Source organism: Pleurodeles waltl, chromosome 5 (genome assembly GCF_031143425.1).
Source record: "Pleurodeles waltl isolate 20211129_DDA chromosome 5, aPleWal1.hap1.20221129, whole genome shotgun sequence".
NCBI lineage: Eukaryota > Metazoa > Chordata > Amphibia > Caudata > Salamandridae > Pleurodeles > Pleurodeles waltl.
This window is the reverse complement of record NC_090444.1, coordinates 1,534,860,787-1,534,880,516: the sequence shown is the minus strand read 5'-3', so window position 1 is coordinate 1,534,880,516 and position 19,730 is coordinate 1,534,860,787. Positions and strand designations below refer to the sequence as shown.

The 19,730-nt window shown below is 42.4% G+C and overlaps 1 protein-coding gene across 3 annotated transcripts in view; it reads left to right on the top strand.

Annotated features, from left to right (window-relative positions):
- Positions 1-19,730, top strand: part of ARHGEF10 (Rho guanine nucleotide exchange factor 10) — a 949,815-nt gene that overhangs the window by 237,359 nt on the left and 692,726 nt on the right. For all 3 annotated transcript variants that reach the window (XM_069235817.1, XM_069235818.1, XM_069235819.1), the window contains one exon: positions 14,777-14,946. In XM_069235817.1, coding sequence (XP_069091918.1) covers positions 14,777-14,946 — 170 coding nt within the window. The remainder of the gene's footprint in view (positions 1-14,776; positions 14,947-19,730) is intronic.

Here is a 19,730-nt window from a genome sequence, read left to right as displayed (position 1 = left end):
AAGGAAAGGGGAAGGGAGGGGGTGACAACCGAGAGGGAAACGAGGGGGCAAGGGCAAGAGAGAGTGATGGGGAGGGGAAAAGAGAGCAGAGAGAAAGGAAAGGAGGTGAAAATGATGAAGAGAGAGCGAGAAGAAACGATCAGGAAAGTAGAGTAAGGGTAGGGTGGAGATATTAGGGGACGAGGAAAAAGATAATGATGCAGAGGACAAAAGAAAAGAGAAAAAGGGCAAGATAAAGGGAGTGTGGGGAAAAGAGACAAGGTGGAGGGTTAGACAAACAGGGTGAAAGAGAAGAGCAGAGGAACAGAGGGGTCAAAGGAAAGGAAACCGAGAAGGGGAAGGAGAAGAAGGTGAAACCAGCAGGGGGAGGAGCAAGAGGTCGGGGTCAGGAAGAGGGGGGGGCACATGGGGGAAAGGCAGGGAAGCAGGGGCAGAGGCGGAAGGATTGGAGGACTCATAGATTAGTAGAATAACTCATTTATTGAGTGTGAACCAGGGGATCTCGTCATTAAGACCATCGTTGTCCGTGTGTAATCTCCAGACCCAACGTTGTTCGGTCTGGAGCAGTCTCTGTGTCATATTGGAGGTCGATGGAGGTAATTGCTCTATGACCGTCCAGTTTATGTCATCTGCAGAATGTTTTTTCAAAAGGAAGTGGTTAGTCAATTTAGTAGCCTCTCGTTTACAACGGATCGTACTCCTATGTTCACAGATTCTTGTGGCGACCTTTCTTGAGGTCATTCCCACGTATTTGAGGTTACAGGGGCATCTGATCAAATAGATCACGTTTTTGCTGTTACAGTTGGTTAGGGATTTTTGAGCCCATGGGGTCTTAAGGTCTAGGTCTATTGTTGTCGATTTTTGAGTAAAACAACAGACACTACAGTTGCCACATGGGTAGTGTCCTCTTGGTGGTGGAAGACCCCATAGTGTGGTTTGTGTAGTGAGGGAATTGATTTTTTCTGTGGGTCTTGTGTGGACAACCATGTCCCGTATGTTTGCGGCTCTTTTAAAAGCATGTAGTGGCTGCTGAAAAGGTAAACCCCCAGATGTAAGGATTTTCCACTCCTCTTTAATGATTTTCTGAATCTTATTGGAGAGTGGGTTAAAAGTAGTTACACACACTATTTGTTCAGTGTCCGATGTCCTAGTGCATGGTTGCAATAGTTGGTCCCTGTTATTATTGCACGCTCTTTTGTATGCTCTCTTCACCAGATGTGTAGGATAGTCCTTGGTTTGTAGCTTAATAGCCAATTTATCAGCGTGTTTACGGTAGTCTGTGAGGGTGGAGCAATTCCGTCGCAGATGTAAAAATTGACCTACAGGGAGATTCTCCCTCAGGGACCTTGGGTGGAAACTCTGAAATTGGAGCAGGTTGTTCCGGTCTGTGGGTTTATAATAAACCTCTGTGGCCAGTGCCCCATTATTTTCATAGATTAATAAATCAAGAAATGCTAGTTGGTTGTCACCTATGGTCATGGTGAAGTTCAGGAAAGGGTTCGCTGCATTCAACCAATTTGCAAAAATCATAGCCTCTTCTCTAGTTCCTGTCCAGACCAGTAGAATATCATCTATATATCGTTTCCAGAGTTTAATATGCTGGAGGAACGGGTTGTCATCATGATTGACCACCTGTCTCTCAAAGTGATCAACATAAAGGCATGCCAGGCTAGGTGCGAAAGTGCTGCCCATAGATGTTCCTTGTATTTGCAAGAAAAAGTTATCCTCGAACTTGAAATAGTTCCTTGTGAGAGCCAAATGTGCCAGGTCCAGTATGAGTACATGACTCTCCTCTATTGGCTTCCAAGAGGTCGCTGATGACCTGCAGAGTGGCCTCCTGGGGAATGTTGGTGTACAGGGATTCCACATCCAGGGTGATCAACAATTCTCTAGTTGTGTCAAAGGACACAGAGTCTAATAAGACTAACACATCCGTAGTATCTTTTAGGTAAGTTGGAATTCTTTTGACCAGTGGCTGAAGGAAGAAATCCACGAATTGAGAGAGGGGTTCTAAAACCGATCCGATACCGGATACTATAGGTCTACCTGGAGGGGGGATTTTCCCTTTATGCACTTTAGGAAGAACATAAAAATAGAGAATCCTAGGGTTAGCCTGTACCAGGAAGTCTGCCTCATGTTGAGTAATCCAGTCATTCTCCATGCCTTTCATCACGAGAAAAGAAATCTCGTCTTGAATATCAGGTGTGGGGTCTCGAGATAAGCGTTTGTAATGATGGGTATTACCCAGTAGACGTTCGCACTCATCTCTATACATTTTTAGTGGAGAAATTACCGTTGCTCCCCCTTTGTCTGCTGGTTTAATGATTATCGTAGGGTCAGATGTTAGACCTTTCAGAGCTGAGAGCTCAGCCATACTCATGTTATGGTATGTTTTGTTGGTGGTCCCGGTAAGTGCGTTGACCTTTAAGGATACTGATTTCTCGAAAGCCAGGACCTCGGGGGGAATCTGTCCAGTGGTTGGGCAGAAAGTGGACTTGGGGCATAGACCAGTGTTTTGTTCAGGAGCCTCGAAATGTTTACCCAAAAATAAAGTTTTCAAGCGAATTTTACGGAACAAACCCGCTAGTTCTGTTCGGGTTTTAAATAAGTCAATTTTGGGCGTGGGCACAAAATTTAAGCCCTTGTTCAGTGCCTTAGTTTCAAGTTCACTAAGAACACGGTTGCTCAGATTGATAATGTTATCTGTTTGATTATCCATCAGCCTAGTTATAGTGTTTTGCTTGTCCCTGGGAGGGGTTCCCTTTGTGCAGTATTCTCTGGGGCGTCCTCTCTTGGCCTCCAGTGTACCTCTTTCCTTTTTCCCTTTCCCCTCCCGTTGCCTCTGTCTAAAAAAGGCTGCGGTGGCTCAGGAAATGACCATTGTGCAGGGTGCTGGAAAAAGGGCACCTGGTATTGAGGTGGGAGTCCATATTGGGAAGGCCAACCCCATTGTTGGTTATGGTATGGGGGGCATGGGGATAGCATTGGTGGATGATTCCACCTTCCCTGGCGTTGCCCACGTCATCCACGGCGTTGCCGCGTATTATCTGATGATGTACTGTCATTATCTGAGCTGGTATTCCCGCCAGATGAAGTGTCGGATATGTTGTTAGTTTTTGCTACATATTCGGATTTGGTGTAAGGGTATATTTTCTCGTGGGAGAACCGATCGAGATCTTTTTGGAATTTAGAGATCTTTCGCTGAGTGAGATATTCTTTATGCTCGTTCATATTTTTGTTTACCTCCTCTAGTTTCTTTTTGAGGGAGAGAATGCTCAACCCTGATTTTAGGTTATTCTCACTCGTTTTGATCTGAATTAGAAGTGCCTCGGATAACCTTGTCGCTGTTTTTATGATAAGGATGAGCCAATCTCTGGTACACTTCCATGCTATCAAAGACCAATCCTTTCTAAATTCTAGATCTTCAAGGAATATGCGTGGGGCATTGGTGACCAACAGCCCATTGGGTGCTGTATTGCTTCGGAGGTATTCAGTTAGAACGGCTCCGTGGAGAATAGTTTTGACATGAGATCGTTTTAGTTCTACTAGTGTGTCCCAGTCGCCCAACTGGGACAAACTCTTGGAGAGGGTTGTATCACCAAGAAGTGAGGGGGCCGACAAAATGGCTGTCAGATCCTCATTACTGAAGGAGAGTCCTTCCGCCATATTGGGGAAGGAAGAACACTGGTGTGAGGAAGTAGAGGGGGGGGAAAAGGAGACAAAACACCTTAGTGTTGGCGTGTGGGCCTGGAAAAAGGAGCCAAAAATTGCTCAGTAGAACGGACTCTCGCAGCTAGCAGCTGCTCAACTATCATTACACATGGAGAGAGGAGGAGGGAGAAGGAGGGACAAATGTGGAGGAACACACCGTACTTAGCTCTCTATAACTCAAAATACACAAGAAAGTACGGGGTTCTCTTAACGAGGGCGTCGCGGATATCAGCGTAGCCCTGGGTTGTATGTGTTCCTATTTGGAAGGGTAATGTCAGTGAAATGTCATTAGGTAACTGCAGAGTGCATGCGCGGGGAGGAACAGCGGGGGGAGAAAATTCCTTTTACGGACTAGGTGGTCTCACACACTATATAGTGTCATGCTTCATCATTTGACCACTTAGACCCACCCAGGTAGGACAGTGCCACCTGGGCGGACTCAACCTCACTGTTAAAGGAACAGGAGGGAGTGCGTAAATAAACTTGTTTCTGGAAAGATCGGGATCCAGCTAATCTACTGAAAAAATTAAAAACACCTAAGCAGACACCTGTGAGGAGTAACAAATTTAATAGAGGTGTCTGACTGGTGTAGTTAAAACGGGGGTTGGGACACCTCTGTGAGGACAAGGACTCACAGGGTCACCTAACTAATAGCCAACATGTTTCTGCCCTCAGAAGTGAGCCAATGAAGGTCTCGGGGCATTCGTCAGGGCCTAGGATCCCTACGTCTCACGTTGGAGGAAATTACTCTACTCTAACTATAATTCTTCACTTTCCAGTCCCGGCGGGTGGTTGGTATGGCCCACCGACACTAATGAGTGTCAAAGGCGTTTCTTGAACTCTTCAGGAGGTTTTTCAATAAACAGGCCTGACATTCGCTATACAGTATATCAGGTCAACATACAGGTATAGTTACAACATACAGTGTGGGTAAGCTGTGCCAGCAATGGGTGCAAACAAACACGTTAACAGTGGTTAAGAAACACCTGAACACTCTTTCTGACAGTATAGACTTACAGGATTTTCTGCTAGGTCCTAGAAAACAGCGCTCAAAACGGTTTTTATATGCTATGTACAATGAAATTTGGAAACTTTCCCAGATTGAGGCTGCTGCGCGTTTACGGCAACTAGATAAGGAAAATTTGGAAAAAACATTAGCTGTTGTCGACAATGGCATGAACACGCTGTCCAACAGTATTTATTCACTATCAAATATACTGTCGTCTGCTATTGATATCACTCAGACAGACTTGTCCCGATTATATCATGGGCAAACACAGCTACGTTCCATCATGCAGCTGGGTTGGACATTACAGACACTGAAAAATGGCCATATTCCATGGAGGTATATTAATGGGTGTGAATTCTTCACTGCTTTTAATTTTTCCAGGGAACAAGAGACAATGGCTAAAAGGGAGGCTAGTTTCACCCTGCTTCAAGTAGAGAAATTAGATAAGTTGCCCTTCACGGTTGCAGAGAGTCCTTCAACTATCTGGCTCCTACACGGCATTATTAATTTACCGATTTCGACCTTTCGTTTCTCGAGCTGCCTGAAACATCTTGAAGTGGGACGATATGAGCAGCTATGAGATAGCTTTATTAAGGAAGAGTGGGAGTTGCCCTTTGATTATAGATGTCTGAACGGTGAAAGGGAGGTCTTTCTTAGCGGAAGTGAATGTGAGACTGCTGTTCGTCATTCTATGATATGCAAACAGGTGTCTCTTCACGGTCTTTGGATTGCGGGGTCGCAAATTTGGCCTGTTTTCTGAAGGGTACTCCCGTCCCCTTGATTAGTCCAGTGTTTCATGTACTTTCCAATGGAAGTTATGTGGTACTGAACGATCAAAGCTGTTGCGGCATGCGACCTGAAATTGCCTACGCAATCTTGGTCACGAAGGTCGTTACGAGTTGTGGACATGTTTTGTTTCCCCCCTCACGAGAGATAAAAGTATCTGACATGTGGCCCCACATAGATACTATTAATGTGAACTATGACAAGCTGAGTAGGCTAAAGGCGCTATTGTTTCAGAAACAGTCGCCTTGACATCCGCAAAAGAGACGTATGCTCTCCAGATTGTGAGATCATCAGCCGAGATATAAACCCTTTTAAATACCAATTTCCCCAAACACTTTGGAGAGCTGGTATCCAGAATATTCAATGCTTCAAGCACCACTGGGATTGTTCATTTCTTTAAGGCTGTCGGGTCTGGTTTCGTGTCCATCTTCCAGACTGTCTTCGGAGTCATCCCATCAGCCATCCATTCTCTCTTTTCAAGTGTGTTTGGTGGCTTTCCAATTATTTTGGCTTTAATTGGCGGACTGCTACTGTCATTTCTTCTGATTCACAGTGGTTGTTTCTTTCCAACAACACAGAGCAATGGAGCCGCTCCCGCCAACTCCACTGTGCCGTGAGCGCATGGTTCGGATCTTTGGTGCACCTTTGCTGGTGGAACTGGAGCTTGACTGGTCGTTGTCATTTCGGCCACTTCTCTGTTGTGTACAACCAGTCTTCCGCTGCATATGGTGTCTTTTTGAACATCTGCCTATGGCCTGCCTTGCTGTTGCACCGACATCTCCTGTGGACCACGAACTGCTGATGTCCCCGATGAGGGTTCATACACGGTCACGCCCCTTGAGACTGAGGTTGCTCCGCGAGGCCACCTATGAGCCTTCCGTTGTGAGATCTACCATGGATGAGAACACTGCAATGAGTATCGATGCACCAGGAAATATGGCTCACTTCTGCTCTGTGGATCCGTTTGTTCGGCCAGCACTAGACTTAACTTCGGACGATGTTGACTCATTTTTGAGATCCTTGACTAGTGACTTTGATGACATTCTTCAAGATTATGCGTATAACACATAATTTGATGAATTGAATTGCCATTCCCGATTCCAAATTATGCAATTACATAGACATTTGCTGTTGCACGCTGTACTTGTCATAGTTGACATTAACATCTCTGTATGTATTTTTTAAACAGATTGTTTTAACATATTTTTAACACATGCAAATGCTTTTTTGCCTTATTTTAGCATTTAGCTTTTAGTTCAGGAGCAATTTTTTTAGCTTCTGGGTTCCTGTACCTTCATCATGCCTGTGACGGCAATGGGGAGGGTGTAGTGAATCCTAGTTCGTTTTAATGGGATAGCAGGAGTTAGCTTAGCCTTTTGCTTGTAGACTCGTGCCCCCGTCACCTAGTGACTTTTAACCTACTTAGCTTGCTCTGTCTTAGTCCATTTAATTATTTATTTCTTCTAAGATGGCTGCCTTGTTTATAGTTAGGCCACTTGTTATGAGTTACATTATCAGTGTCACCGTGCCAAGGCGTCAAGATCAAGCACCAAAGACAAACAAACAGTAGGTGTTCACACTTAGGGATTTTCCCTCTCTATACTTTCGAGGGATTGTTGATATTAATTGCCGTCCCAAGCATGCCTGTTATCTATTGTTCAGGAATACACCTACGTCAGGGGACCTTGTAGATCTGTATAAATACATCACACTTTAGACAGATAATCAGAGGGATTCCGACCAGAGGGCATCGCCACCATCGCTGATACCGATTTTGACGCTGACCCAGTCTTCGTGTCCCTGCGGAGTCTGAGATAGAGGCCTAATTCCAAGGTAACGAGGGTTGGGGGCTCCTCTCATGGACACAGCATTGGCAGATTAGGTTTAACGAACCCAGCTCTCCTTTAGGTAGGAGGTTAGGCCTTTTTTTTAGGATAGTAGGGTATCTTACATCTCATATACCTTTTCTATGTATTGCAAAATGGTGGGGGTCTTCGTAACAATGACTCTTGTCTTCACAATACTGTTACTTGCTATATTAATTATCCTAATCATTGCAGTCCATGCAACATATCGCAAATTGCAGTTATGTTAAATATAAAAACCATTATAACTTTACTGCATCTGTGTCATTGCCTGTGTTTGTATGAGACATAATATATCTGTGAGAAAAGGATAATCTCCGTTTAACCACGACACTCCCTGAGATGTCTTATTTTCGAGTCCATGCATAAACGGCTGCCATAAATCACCTTTTACTATTGCGTTTCTGGTGAGGTGCTGCTAGTGAGCCGGTAAGTTTGGGATAACAGTTGCGACTTGTTGTTGGAAAGACGCAGTCGCCTACAAACAAAAGTACTGTCATCCTTAAACCAGCAGTCTTGCCCAGAGTAAGAGTCCAAACTACAACATTTCTACTTACATTTCATACATGCCTCGCTCTATAAAGGTGTTGTGCCAGGTGGCTCACTCATACAAAATTGGCTATGAAAGACTGTTGATCAAGAAATTTGACACACAATGTACCCAAATAAAAAATAATTCAGGCCCATCACTGGCCTCCCCTACTTGGCAAAATGTTTTGAAAAAACTCAATGCTCAATGAACGCGTCACAAACTATGGACTCCAATGGCCTTTTCAGTGTAGTTTTACATCTGGACACTGCACTGAATCAAGCCTCCTCAAGATCATATATGACTGCCTCTAACTCCTTAACAAAGGAAATTAATGTCTCCTACTTCTACTTGACTTATCCTCAGAGTCTGATACAATTGATTATGACATCCTCCTCAACCTTTTATTAGAACTTATGGAGTTCTAAGACAGTATTTTGAATAAGCTCCAGTCCCTCTTCACAAACTGGCCTCACTTGGTAAAATCTGCAACTCCAGCACAAAACTCACCTCCTCGCCATTTGGTGCACCACAGGACTCCATATTGGCCCCCATCTTGTTCTACCTTTATGCTGAACCACTGAGCAATCTTCAAACACATGGTGTCTCTAATCAATGATGCACATACAACAACCAGATTAATTTGAAAATGAATTACTAAACAGCCTCATGATTCTAACCACATGCATAGCCTTATTCAGACATAGATGACATTAAAACTTAACAGAGGGCTTGATTTAGATGCCGGCGGTTGTGCTTTAGGCGTGGACCAGAAAATACCATCACAGTGATAGTCTCACACCTGCTGTATTTAGATGTTACAGTTCTGCTGGCGGTCTGAATGGTTGTGGCAGCGGGACTCTATGGACTTTGCACAATGTCAGAAGAGAGGTATGTGGCACACACACATTGTCCCTTTGCACCACACGCTACTCAACACATCCACACAATTGCCATTCCGACACAACACAACTCATAAATGCCGAAACCACACATTGACATACATCCATGACACAACATACACACACCATTGACACTGCACCCACATATGACACAACCACAACAAACAACACAAATACACACTCAGCTACACAACCACTCACATACACCCGCTCCCCTCACCTCAACCAGCCAATTATATTGCATACACACATACACGTACTAACTCACACACACAACTCACAGCACAACATGACAGGTACAGGTCCCCTGGCAATGTGCTCATGGGCACAGTTGGCATGTGTGAATCTACCATCATTGTGGCGTAAGCATCCATTTGCCCATGAATACTGGCACCAAATTGACAGTTGTGAATGCGTTTGATATGTGTTGTGTAGCAGTGGTTCACCACCCATGTCTATCCCATTTTTATCACCAACATATGCATGTCAAAGTGATAAAAAAAATTACTGTGACATGTATATTGCTCCAGTGGTCCCCCCTCCTGTGCAGTGCCCACCCAACATACACTGGCAATGCAGTGTCCCTATCTTGGAGTCCGTCTATGGGAGGAGTCGTGTTCTCTCTGTAGGTTGGTGACAGCAGTGATGGCAGGTGTTGTCCTGTTGTGTCCAGGCCAAGACAGGGAGGAGTGGAAAAAAAGGTTTATTTTCACCATTTATCCCCCCAATCCACCATCTAAGAGTGGAGGTTGGACCGGCACTTTTTCTTTGGCGGTAAGGCACATCTAAATCTGCACTGTCTGAAGGCTGGCAGCGGTCCCGCCACCATTCCCTTTCCCGCTGTTCTTGAGAAAGCTGTTTCTTGACAGAGATGGTGGTACTGTTAGCACGTCTGACCTTACTTGGTTTCTTATCTTTAATTTATAAGGGGACGTGTTAGGGGTTCGATGGACCTTTTGACTGCGCTTAGAGGAAATCCCACCATAGAATTCGATTTCAATACCAATCAATAACAATATCAATCAATAGAATCAACAATCTTGGGAGTCAGTAATTTCCATTTACCATGCCCCTTTTGGCCATGAATAACCACACTTTTATGCAAAAACTAGAATGTTTATTTCCCTATATTAGCAATGCTAATGCCACATAACTTAATCTCAAAATGAGATGATATACATACAGAAACAACTCTGGTTGAACAAACCTTCTAAAGAGTCTCAATATAATTAAAGCAGGTATGGTAATGCGTTCTAGGATTAAAGTACAACTCAGTAGCAAGAATACCAGCACAATAGAAATGGCATACATTTAGATTTAGCAAAGAACTGACATCAACTGTTGTTAGTAATTAGCAAACATCTTCTGTGAATCTCCTAAGTAACCTTCTGATTAGAATAGCATGTTTGGGCTTCATGCAAAACAACTTAGTCAACACAAATTTGGAAAAACATCTAGCTATGGCTCTATCAAATCAACGGTTGGTACCTAGAAACAAAAGACAAATTACATCAACAATAACATTGGGCTAGTACCTGTCCTCAGTATGGATCAGTAAGCTGCGACTGTCTTCATCAATTTGACATCTTTTCGGTCAGCACTGACATTGGGCCATGAAAGAGAAAGGTTCAGAATACGGGACTCAAAGCTATCCGAACAATTTTTCAAGTATAGTCTAAGGATCAGCATTCATTATCGGAAGTTTAAGCAACAAAGTTAAATATAGAATTAAAGTTCTCAGGAACTGTTCAGCTCCTCAGACAGAATAAACAAACCCCTCTCAGGAGGATATTAAATTGGGAAATGCTTCTTCTCTCTCATGCCAACAGGCTAAGTTAAAATCATCTAGGACACTTTTCTCGTTGCTATTGGTCAAAGAATCATACGTTTACATTTATTCCAATCAAAGCAGAACTTCAAATCTAAGATAGAACTAAAACTGTCTTTCCCATGTTGATGATTGGCTCCTCTTCTCCTGTTCCCATTGTCGGACTCGTCAGGTAACAATATTGTATTGCTTTGTCCTACAGTTAGTGCATCCATTGTTAGCTCCTGGTAACATCGCTTTCACACACACTAAACTCTGTATTGTATATATAGCTAATACAGCGTATTCTAGCAAGCAGTTCTCAAGGGAAAGAAAAACATTTACTAGCATTTGGTCAACTCAGTGGAAAAGTACAATTTGTGTATTAATTCGCTGCGGTGAACATTTCTCACAGCGTTATCTTAACAATGCAGTGTAACATTAGGCTGTGCAAACTAGAACCAAGACCTTGCTAACTTAAGACCTATGATTAATAAAGCAAGTACATAACACATGATCATTAATATAACATACTACTACATTATTCTAAACATGGGCATGTCATTTTATATTAATAAGCAGTTAATAAGGACACTTCGCGATTATTGACGACCACTCATGTAGGCACATTTTCAAGTTGCGCATTATTTTCTATATTAATTCATTTTCTATGCAGATTCATGATCCAGAATACATGAATATTTATTAGTAAAATTCAGCTTTAACTGTTCTAATGTACACTTTCGGCTATCGGACTGCCAAAATCTAAATACGGCGAGCGTGCCGTCGCAGTGGCAGGAGGTTTCAAGTCGAAAAGTTGACGGCCAGACTATTACCTCCACCCTCTCAATCAGGCCCAGCGTTCTACACCAAGTTTTTACACCAATTGACTGACTAAGCAAGATGGACTTCTTATTGAAATTAATCTCCAAGGTGAAATCATTAGGTGTTACACTGGACTCAGAGCTTAACATTGGCACCAACATTAAGGGAATCGTGAAAAGCCCCAATTACCATTTCAAAAATCACTAGGAACATGCTATCCATGGTCTGATACTGTTAAGAAGGACTACATAAAAAATGTTTTGAATATTCTAACACCCTAGTTATTAGCCTTCCTTAGGTCTGTCTAGGACCTCTGAATGCAACCTTTCATTCTAATGCCTGACTCATCTCCAAACATCACCTCAGTGCAGGCATTACTGAAACTGCTGCATCTAGAGGTTTGTATGTACACGAGTACCTCGTTCACATACAAAGCACAACACATGGATATTCCTAAACACAGCCAACTTTAGAGGAAGCAAAGCTTTAAGATGGAAAACCTTACTGCATCTCCACCTACTCAAATTAAAGTAAAGTAGAACATTGAAATGTGGATTCTCAGGAATTGTCCCCTCCAAATCTGGAGCTCACTAGCAGCTAAGATTTGTATAGCCACATCCTTCACAATCAAGAACTGTCTAAATGTTGGCATCATGCTTCATTTATTTGTGTCCAAAACCAATTACTGTATTAAAAACTGTGTAACGTGTTCAGATATTTAAATGCCTGCCACCAGGACACTCCCTGCCGGCCATGGTCCCCAAGGAAGAAGTAACAAAGGAAGACTCCCCACTAAAGTGACAACTGTTAGACAGAAGCCATCTCCCTCACATACATTACACTGATTCAAAACACAACTGATGGAAAGGTGGTAACTGGATATGAGGGAACTGGGGAATGACGACTGGGGGAAGGCCCTACAATTGCAGAGGGAAGAGGCTATTTAAGCCAGCTTCTGTCTCATTCAACTAGAAGTACTGCATAGAACCTACTACACTTGCATACTGCTACACAAAGTTGGTAGGGCCCAAGATAACCAATGTCTCCAACAGTGTGGAAGTGGGGTTCCTTATTTTCATACACTATGGGACTGCCCAAAAATTCAGACTATAGGTTTACGTTTTATAATAAACTACTGAGAAACTTGGGTTAAATGATGGTAAAGGGAGATATTTCCCAGGAAATGGGACAGCCCAAACTGCCCAAAACTGCAGGAGTGGAGCGAGGGGATGGCACTGTGCAGGATCAGAGTGATCTATGAGCGTAGAGGATGTACCTAAAAATATAATAAAACATGGAGAAGATTGGAGGCTGGGACCTAGACACCCGTCACGCATGCACTAAGTGTGTGCTGTTTGGTGTGTTTTACATGTTTAGAAGTTTTAAATGTAGTATGTCTTGTACTGTTGGTTGTCAGAGTACTTTAGTCTCTCATTCCTGATATTCACGAGTTTCATTTCCCACGAGTAGGGTGCAGTTTGCAAGTAGGTGGCACCACACCCACAAACAACATATATAGCGGGCCATTACAAATGGGGGGCTATGATATCTATTCCTCTCTTGTATTTCCACAGGTATCAATGACGGACACCATAAACGATAGGTATCATCTTATGACACCACATTAGTAAGGTGAATTCCACCAAATCACAGAGCATGTATTATTTATGCTTTCATTAGAGGTAGTCAAACAAGGAGTGGCACCAGGGAGTCCACCTTGGTCCTGAAGATGAGCCTAGGGGTGAGGCTCCGAAACACGTAGAGTAGGAAGTCAGGTACATTAAATCCCCCACTTCTGCAGCCCCTTTTTAATCATACCGACTCCAAGGGATGTATTAAATCATTGGAATTGTTAGGAAACGGGTATTTAATTCACCCAAGATCCCACCACTCCTATCCCTCCTGTGATTCTCATTGATGAGACTTCATCAGTGCTCCCACGTATCCCGTAGGTCCTAGCATGCCCCACTCCATAGCGGGACAGGAAGAAACCCAATGACGAAGCATGCCACCAAGGGGTAACCCTGGTGGGTGAGGGTTTTTCTAACAGGAAAATCATTTTTTCCTATCCATCCTGTGGTAGTTCTTTTAGCTGGGCCTGTTTTCTAATGTAATATAGGCTATAAGGAGGACAGGCCCAGCCCCACAACCTCCTTCTCCCTCTTTGTTTTTGTATGCCTTGTATGTAAACAAGGCCAGACTGGCCGTACCGGGCATCAGGTGTTTCCCCAAAAGGCTGGGAGGTTAGGGAGACACTTTTGTTGCAGTGCAGCAGTTTGAAAAGCACTGCAGACCTTGTATAGCCAACAGTTTTGAGGCAGCAATAAAAGTGGCAAGATAATTCTGGTAATTAATGTACCCGCCGGAGAGAGATCAGAGTTTTGTTTACTTGCATTTTCATATGCCTGATGCAAAGAATGTGTACTATGCAGATCACAGAACAGTATTTTATGTGCAATTATCAGTGGTATACTGCTTTTGTCACAGAGTTCATTTTGCTACTGTGCAGTTCTAAAGATACAATCATAATCTAGCACAGTGAGTTATGAACTGCCATCAAAGAGTTGCATGCTAACTGCATAATACAGCTTAGAAGGTTATATTTGTCCTCAGTCAATGAGTATGCTAATTTTGGTTAAAAAATAAATGGTTTGTTTGGATAGAAATATATTGTTATTAGTAAAGTCAACCCTAAACATTGTGTTGCATTCTGAATCCTGAGTTTATGCTGCTCCTGACCAAGCACTCTTAAACACATGCCTTATCATCAGTATGGATGACATGTGAATCCTACACCTTGTAGTCCCCTTTGTCTTATGTAACATTTTTTATACATTGACTTACACATGTATGATTCATTGTCTTTGTGTGTGTGTGAGGTAACATGCTTCAACGTTCTACCCTGGTAAAAGAGGCACTATAAAACAAATGAACTACATGTCAGAGGGGCTGTGGATAGATGAGAGGCACCGTTAGAGGGTGATAGTGAGGGAATCATTGAAGAGCCCTAATAAAGATTGCCGTATCCTGGTGCACTGCAAGGCCATCATTTACTATGGTTTAAAAACGAATACAATTAAATATTAAATTAGAAGTATGTTTTAGAATGCTCTGTTTTTTGGCATTTTTCCCGAAATTCCTTGGACTGCTGCCAACGGACTGCTTTGGGTTCCCAATCCTGCCCTGTATGTAAATAGTAGAGGGTTTTTAAAGTGTTCACGGATGCTGGATTGGAAATAAAGGCATGGCAAAATAAGAACTCTCTACAAAACAGTTAAGTACTGTATTAGATGGCTATGATAACATAGTGTGTGAAATGTTGTGTGTTTCTTCTTTTCTAAGATCCAGAAGAAATGATTTATGATGATGTAGAAAATGGCGAAGAAGGTGGCAATAGCTCTCTGGAATGCGGATGGAGTTCAAGTGAATTTGAGAGCTATGAAGAACAAAGTGATTCAGAGTGTAAACATGGGGCTCCAATTTCCTTTCTCCGAATCTCTAACAAGAGGCATGTGAGTAATCTATAGTATTTACAATGTATTCTATTTTTGAGCGCCACAATTTATAATACAGTAGCCTTTGCAAGTAACGATTTCTAAAGAATCCGTATGTTTATTCTATTTACAGTAAGAGGTGATAATGGGAATTTGATCATTTGGTCCATCATCATCACAATAGCAGAGTTGATGTCAGAATCCCACATAAAATGCAATGAAATAAAGCAGGATTCCCCACGCTTTTCAGTTGTGTGAGCTCTTTCTGATAAATGAAACTCACCCTTAGCTATTGCCTAATATAAGGACTAGATAGATGTTTATAGGGGAAGGGAAGAAGCATTAGCAATCAAGAAAGGAGAGTACGATAGTAGATTAAGAAAGAATGGCATGACAAAAAGCAAAGATTGAAGGAAGGAGTCTACGAGAAAAGAGAGTAGAAGAAGGAATCGGGAATGAAGGAGAGAAAAATAAAACAGAAAAGACAATGAAAGAAAAGAAAGAATAAAGGAAAGGAACAGAAGACAAGTAGGGGAAATGAAGAATAATTGAGCGGCTGAGAGGAAGTAAGTTAGAAATTAGGGAGTAGTGAAGAAATATTAATAAAAGAAGGAATGAAGTGAAGCAGATCAGAACTAGAAAGAGGATCCAAAGAGGAGAAGAGAAAGGAAAGAGGTGAGTCAAAGACAAGGTAAAGAGGTAGTGAAAGAAGGTAAAATAGACAGTACAGAAAGAAGACAAATACAAGAAAGAAAAGTGACAGAAGGAAGTAGGTATGCTGACGAGAAAGAAAAATAAAGGAAGAAAGAGAAAGCTGGAAATGAAAAATTTAGATAAAAACAAGGAAAAAGAGGACAGAATGAATGAAGTAAAGTAAAAAAGAGATAAAATAAAATGAAAGAAAGAATTGGACAAAAGAAAGAAAAGGAAAGAAGGGAGGACCAAGAAAAAGAAAATGAATAAAAAAGACAAAGCAAGAAAGAAAGAAAAAAAGACAAATAAATAAGTAGAAACTGAAAGGAAAAAAATTGATAAAGAGAGAAAGGGAAAGAGAGGATGACAAAGACAGGAAAGCAAAGAAAAGGAAAGACGGTTAAAAAAGAACAAAGGGAAAGAAAGGAAGGAAATAAAGAGAAATGGAAATGAAAGAAAGAGAAAAAAAGAAAGAAAAGGAAATGTTATAATGTTCAAAATCTCTCTCTGAAGTGATTGAAGCAAATAGTAGTTATCAAGAGAGAGTTACAAACAATGTGTGCTGAGGCATTTATTTTCAGGCTTTTTAAGAGGAAGCAGCAGAACAATTTGTTCATTTAACATGACGGTGGGCCTTCTGGAATCAGGCTCACAATGTTTTTAAGTGCAGCTCTAGCAGATAGGCACAAAATTGAATAATTTGAAGCTCCAGGCAGCAAGCTGTTCCAATATAGCCTGCAAGCGTCTTGTAGCTCACAATCAACCTGTTGAAGACTCCCACAATAAAGGGTTCACATTGCAGCTCTCTCTCGAGAACTTATATTTGAAATGCATTTCAAGGCCTGAAAATACATATTTGCAGGTTTCCAGAAGTGTTCAAAAGTCTGTGGTTTTGGGTGCCCTTCTTATACCCATTTTCTCCTTTGAAGTAGTCTTTTAAATGTGAAATCCTGACTTGCCCAGGCCAGGCCCCAGACACTCACCAGGGGGGTTGGAGACTGCATTGTGTGAGTGACCACTCCTCCCCTCTCTCCTAGCAGAGATGTCTCATCAGGAAATGCAGACTACACCCTGTTCTGTAGCCATTTTAGTTATAGCTCCATGCACATTAATTTAACACACTAGGCCGCTGTGCACTTTAACCTACATATATTTTATTCAGCTTCATATTGTTATTTTTTGTTTGATTTTTCATCTATCTAACTGTTTTTGCTTAGCCCAGCACTATGTTCTCAAACAATACATTCTTGATCACTCTGTGCTTCATTCAAGGTTACAGTTTGGTACATTGCCGGTGAACGTGGTAGAAGTTTAGTCTCCAACATTCGTAGAAAAATACACATCCTTACGTAGGGACATTTTCTCAGAACATCAGCTGTGTTATTATAAAAACACTTCTAGTCCCATTACATGTTAAGAGGAAGATTCCAGCCAGGGAACCACAACTGTATGCTGATTACTGAATGCTTCGCTACAGATGCTAACGCAGACCACAGGCCTTTGCTCAGGTATGAGGGTTAATGTCTTCCTGGGGGAACCTGGAAGGCAGAATTAGAGCTTAACACGCTGTGCTCAGCTTATGACTTAGATAGGAAATAGTCCATCGATCCTCGTGACAATATGATTGTGTTATTCTTATGCTTCACTCTCCTCGTCACCGTTTTAATACTGTCATGTTGTGTTGTCCTGGTTATTGCAGCTCACGCTTTGCTATCTAAGATGCAGTCGTTTTATTAAATCAATTATTGAAACATATACTGATTCTGTTTGTCATTTATATATGAGACTAAATTGTGAATGAGAGAACCGGATGCGACCTGAGTGACCATGACTTCCCTGAGAAGCCTAATATGCCATGCGCTCAGCTGCCCAATCATCCCTATCCTCTGGTAGAGATGAGGCACTGCTAGTTAGCCGGAGCAAAACCCGGATTTAGATCAACAGGTGTCACCCACAGTGGGTCAGACTTAGGGCCTGATTCTAACTTTGGAGGACGGTGTTAAACCGTCCCAAAAGTGGCGGATATACCACCTACCGTATTACGAGTTCCATAGGATATAATGGACTCGTAATACGGTAGGTGGTATATCCGCCACTTTTGGGACGGTTTAACACCGTCCTCCAAAGTTAGAATCAGGCCCTTAGTCTCCTACGAGGCTCAAAATCAAGTTTCATTAGAATAATGAGAGCCTACGTGACATGGCGCCACCAACGTTTGGTCAGGCTCTAATTTTAGGGTCCTCTGGAGCATCTCTGTCTCATTATATATAATGACACCTCAATGCCGTATGCAGAGACGTCCCTGGTGCTGAGGATTTCCACCACAGCTGTGTAGGTGATCCTACTACAGCTGGAGGTTGTTCAAGCTTGAACTTTAAAAGGATAACCCCATTTTATTGTACCTTCTCTGAACTCATAGTGTTACCATCATGGCGAAAATCCAACAGGTACAAATAGCGGTTAACATGAGACAACCTCTAACAGCACATTTATTAGCGAATGGCCTAACGGCCCAGGGTGGTCCAGTCACATTTGTGGTTGACGCCCATGCAGCTTATAGAACAGAACTTTTTTACTCTTGGGTCACATTTCCAGCAGTTGATGGGAACACAAATACATTTCACCAATATACACCTGTGAATGCGCCTGGACAATACAGAGAATATGCATATTTAGAGATCTTATTAAGAACATAATAATTGGCTTGATGGAGCCCTACCACACACAACATTACCACTAAGGTTAGGTCCACTAAGTAATGAAGGTCCTACCTGGTCTTTATTGGCCATCTATACACCACATCCTGCGGTTGCAAATTTAGCAGTAGCTGAGGTTCGTCGCTTATACATTGAATTGATAGTGATATATAGACGATTAGTACAATTTGTGATGCAAAAACTAAATACAAACCAAGCACGTGCTGCTCCAGCACATCCACATGCAGCAACGCCAGGTATAAATCCTGCGACAGTACATTCCATTATGGGTAAAGTACCAGCCAAATGAGAGGAAACTCGGTTTTGGCTAGCACAGAAAATTAATACTCTGGAAGCAGTATTTCCCCATACGGGACCTCAGGATAAACATCGTAAATTAACGATGTGCTTGCCTTTTGGGATGGTCCCTACAGTAGAAAGCTGTAATACTTGGGGCACGGTATTTGCTGCCCTCTATACAACCGCACACGGTACACCGACACTTGGCAACTTACCGAAAGTGTTGAAACAAATTCAAGATGAAAACGGGGCTGCCCCGGCCCTAGATTTGGGGATGCAGTTGATGGGCAACTTTTCTACAGTATCCTCAATCATTTTAAGTAACCTTAAAGGGGAAGCGGTCGCACTTGCAGTGCGCATGCGGCTCCGTGACGTTCCACAGCAGGATCAGGAATGAGAGCTGCCTAAAATAATAGCAGAGACCTATTCAAGTATTGGTCGAGATAGCTTAGGGGCCAGACCCCCAAAAACACAATTTCAGGGTAAATCGAACAAAGATACCCCTAAGCAAGCACCTGACGGTAATAAGAAACGCTGGGATAAAAAGCAACAAACTCCTAAGAAAGAGAGGGGATAATCTCCGTGGATGGAGACCCCACAGAATAGGTATAATCTCAGAAATAGAGATAATATAAAAACACCTGATAGATATCAATATACTGATACACGCCAATCTCGTTCCTTTCAGGACTCATCGGAAAAAAGAAATGAGAGAGCTGGGCGATCAGAGCGGAGGACAGAGTACGTGAAACCGAGACAGGAATCACAACGCTCTTCAGAGGTTTCTGTTAAAAAGGAAGAGAAACCCGCCCAACAAAATCAACAATTTAAAAAGAAATAGGTGGCAACAGTCGCAGTCCGACATGCCACACAGGAAGAGAGTCCTCTTGAAGAACAAGAATTGAGTGCTAGCCTTGCTAGACAGCGCGGCAGAGGTCACAATAGTTGGCCGGAATCTTCTAGAGCATCTGGAGGTGAAAGCAACTGATGACTTTATACAAGTAGAAACTGCGGACATGCGTGTCTCCACACCTAATAGGGTGTACAAAGTAACGTTACAGTTAGAAAGAGAAATTGAACGCACAATAGATGCAATCTTTTGGGATTGCATAG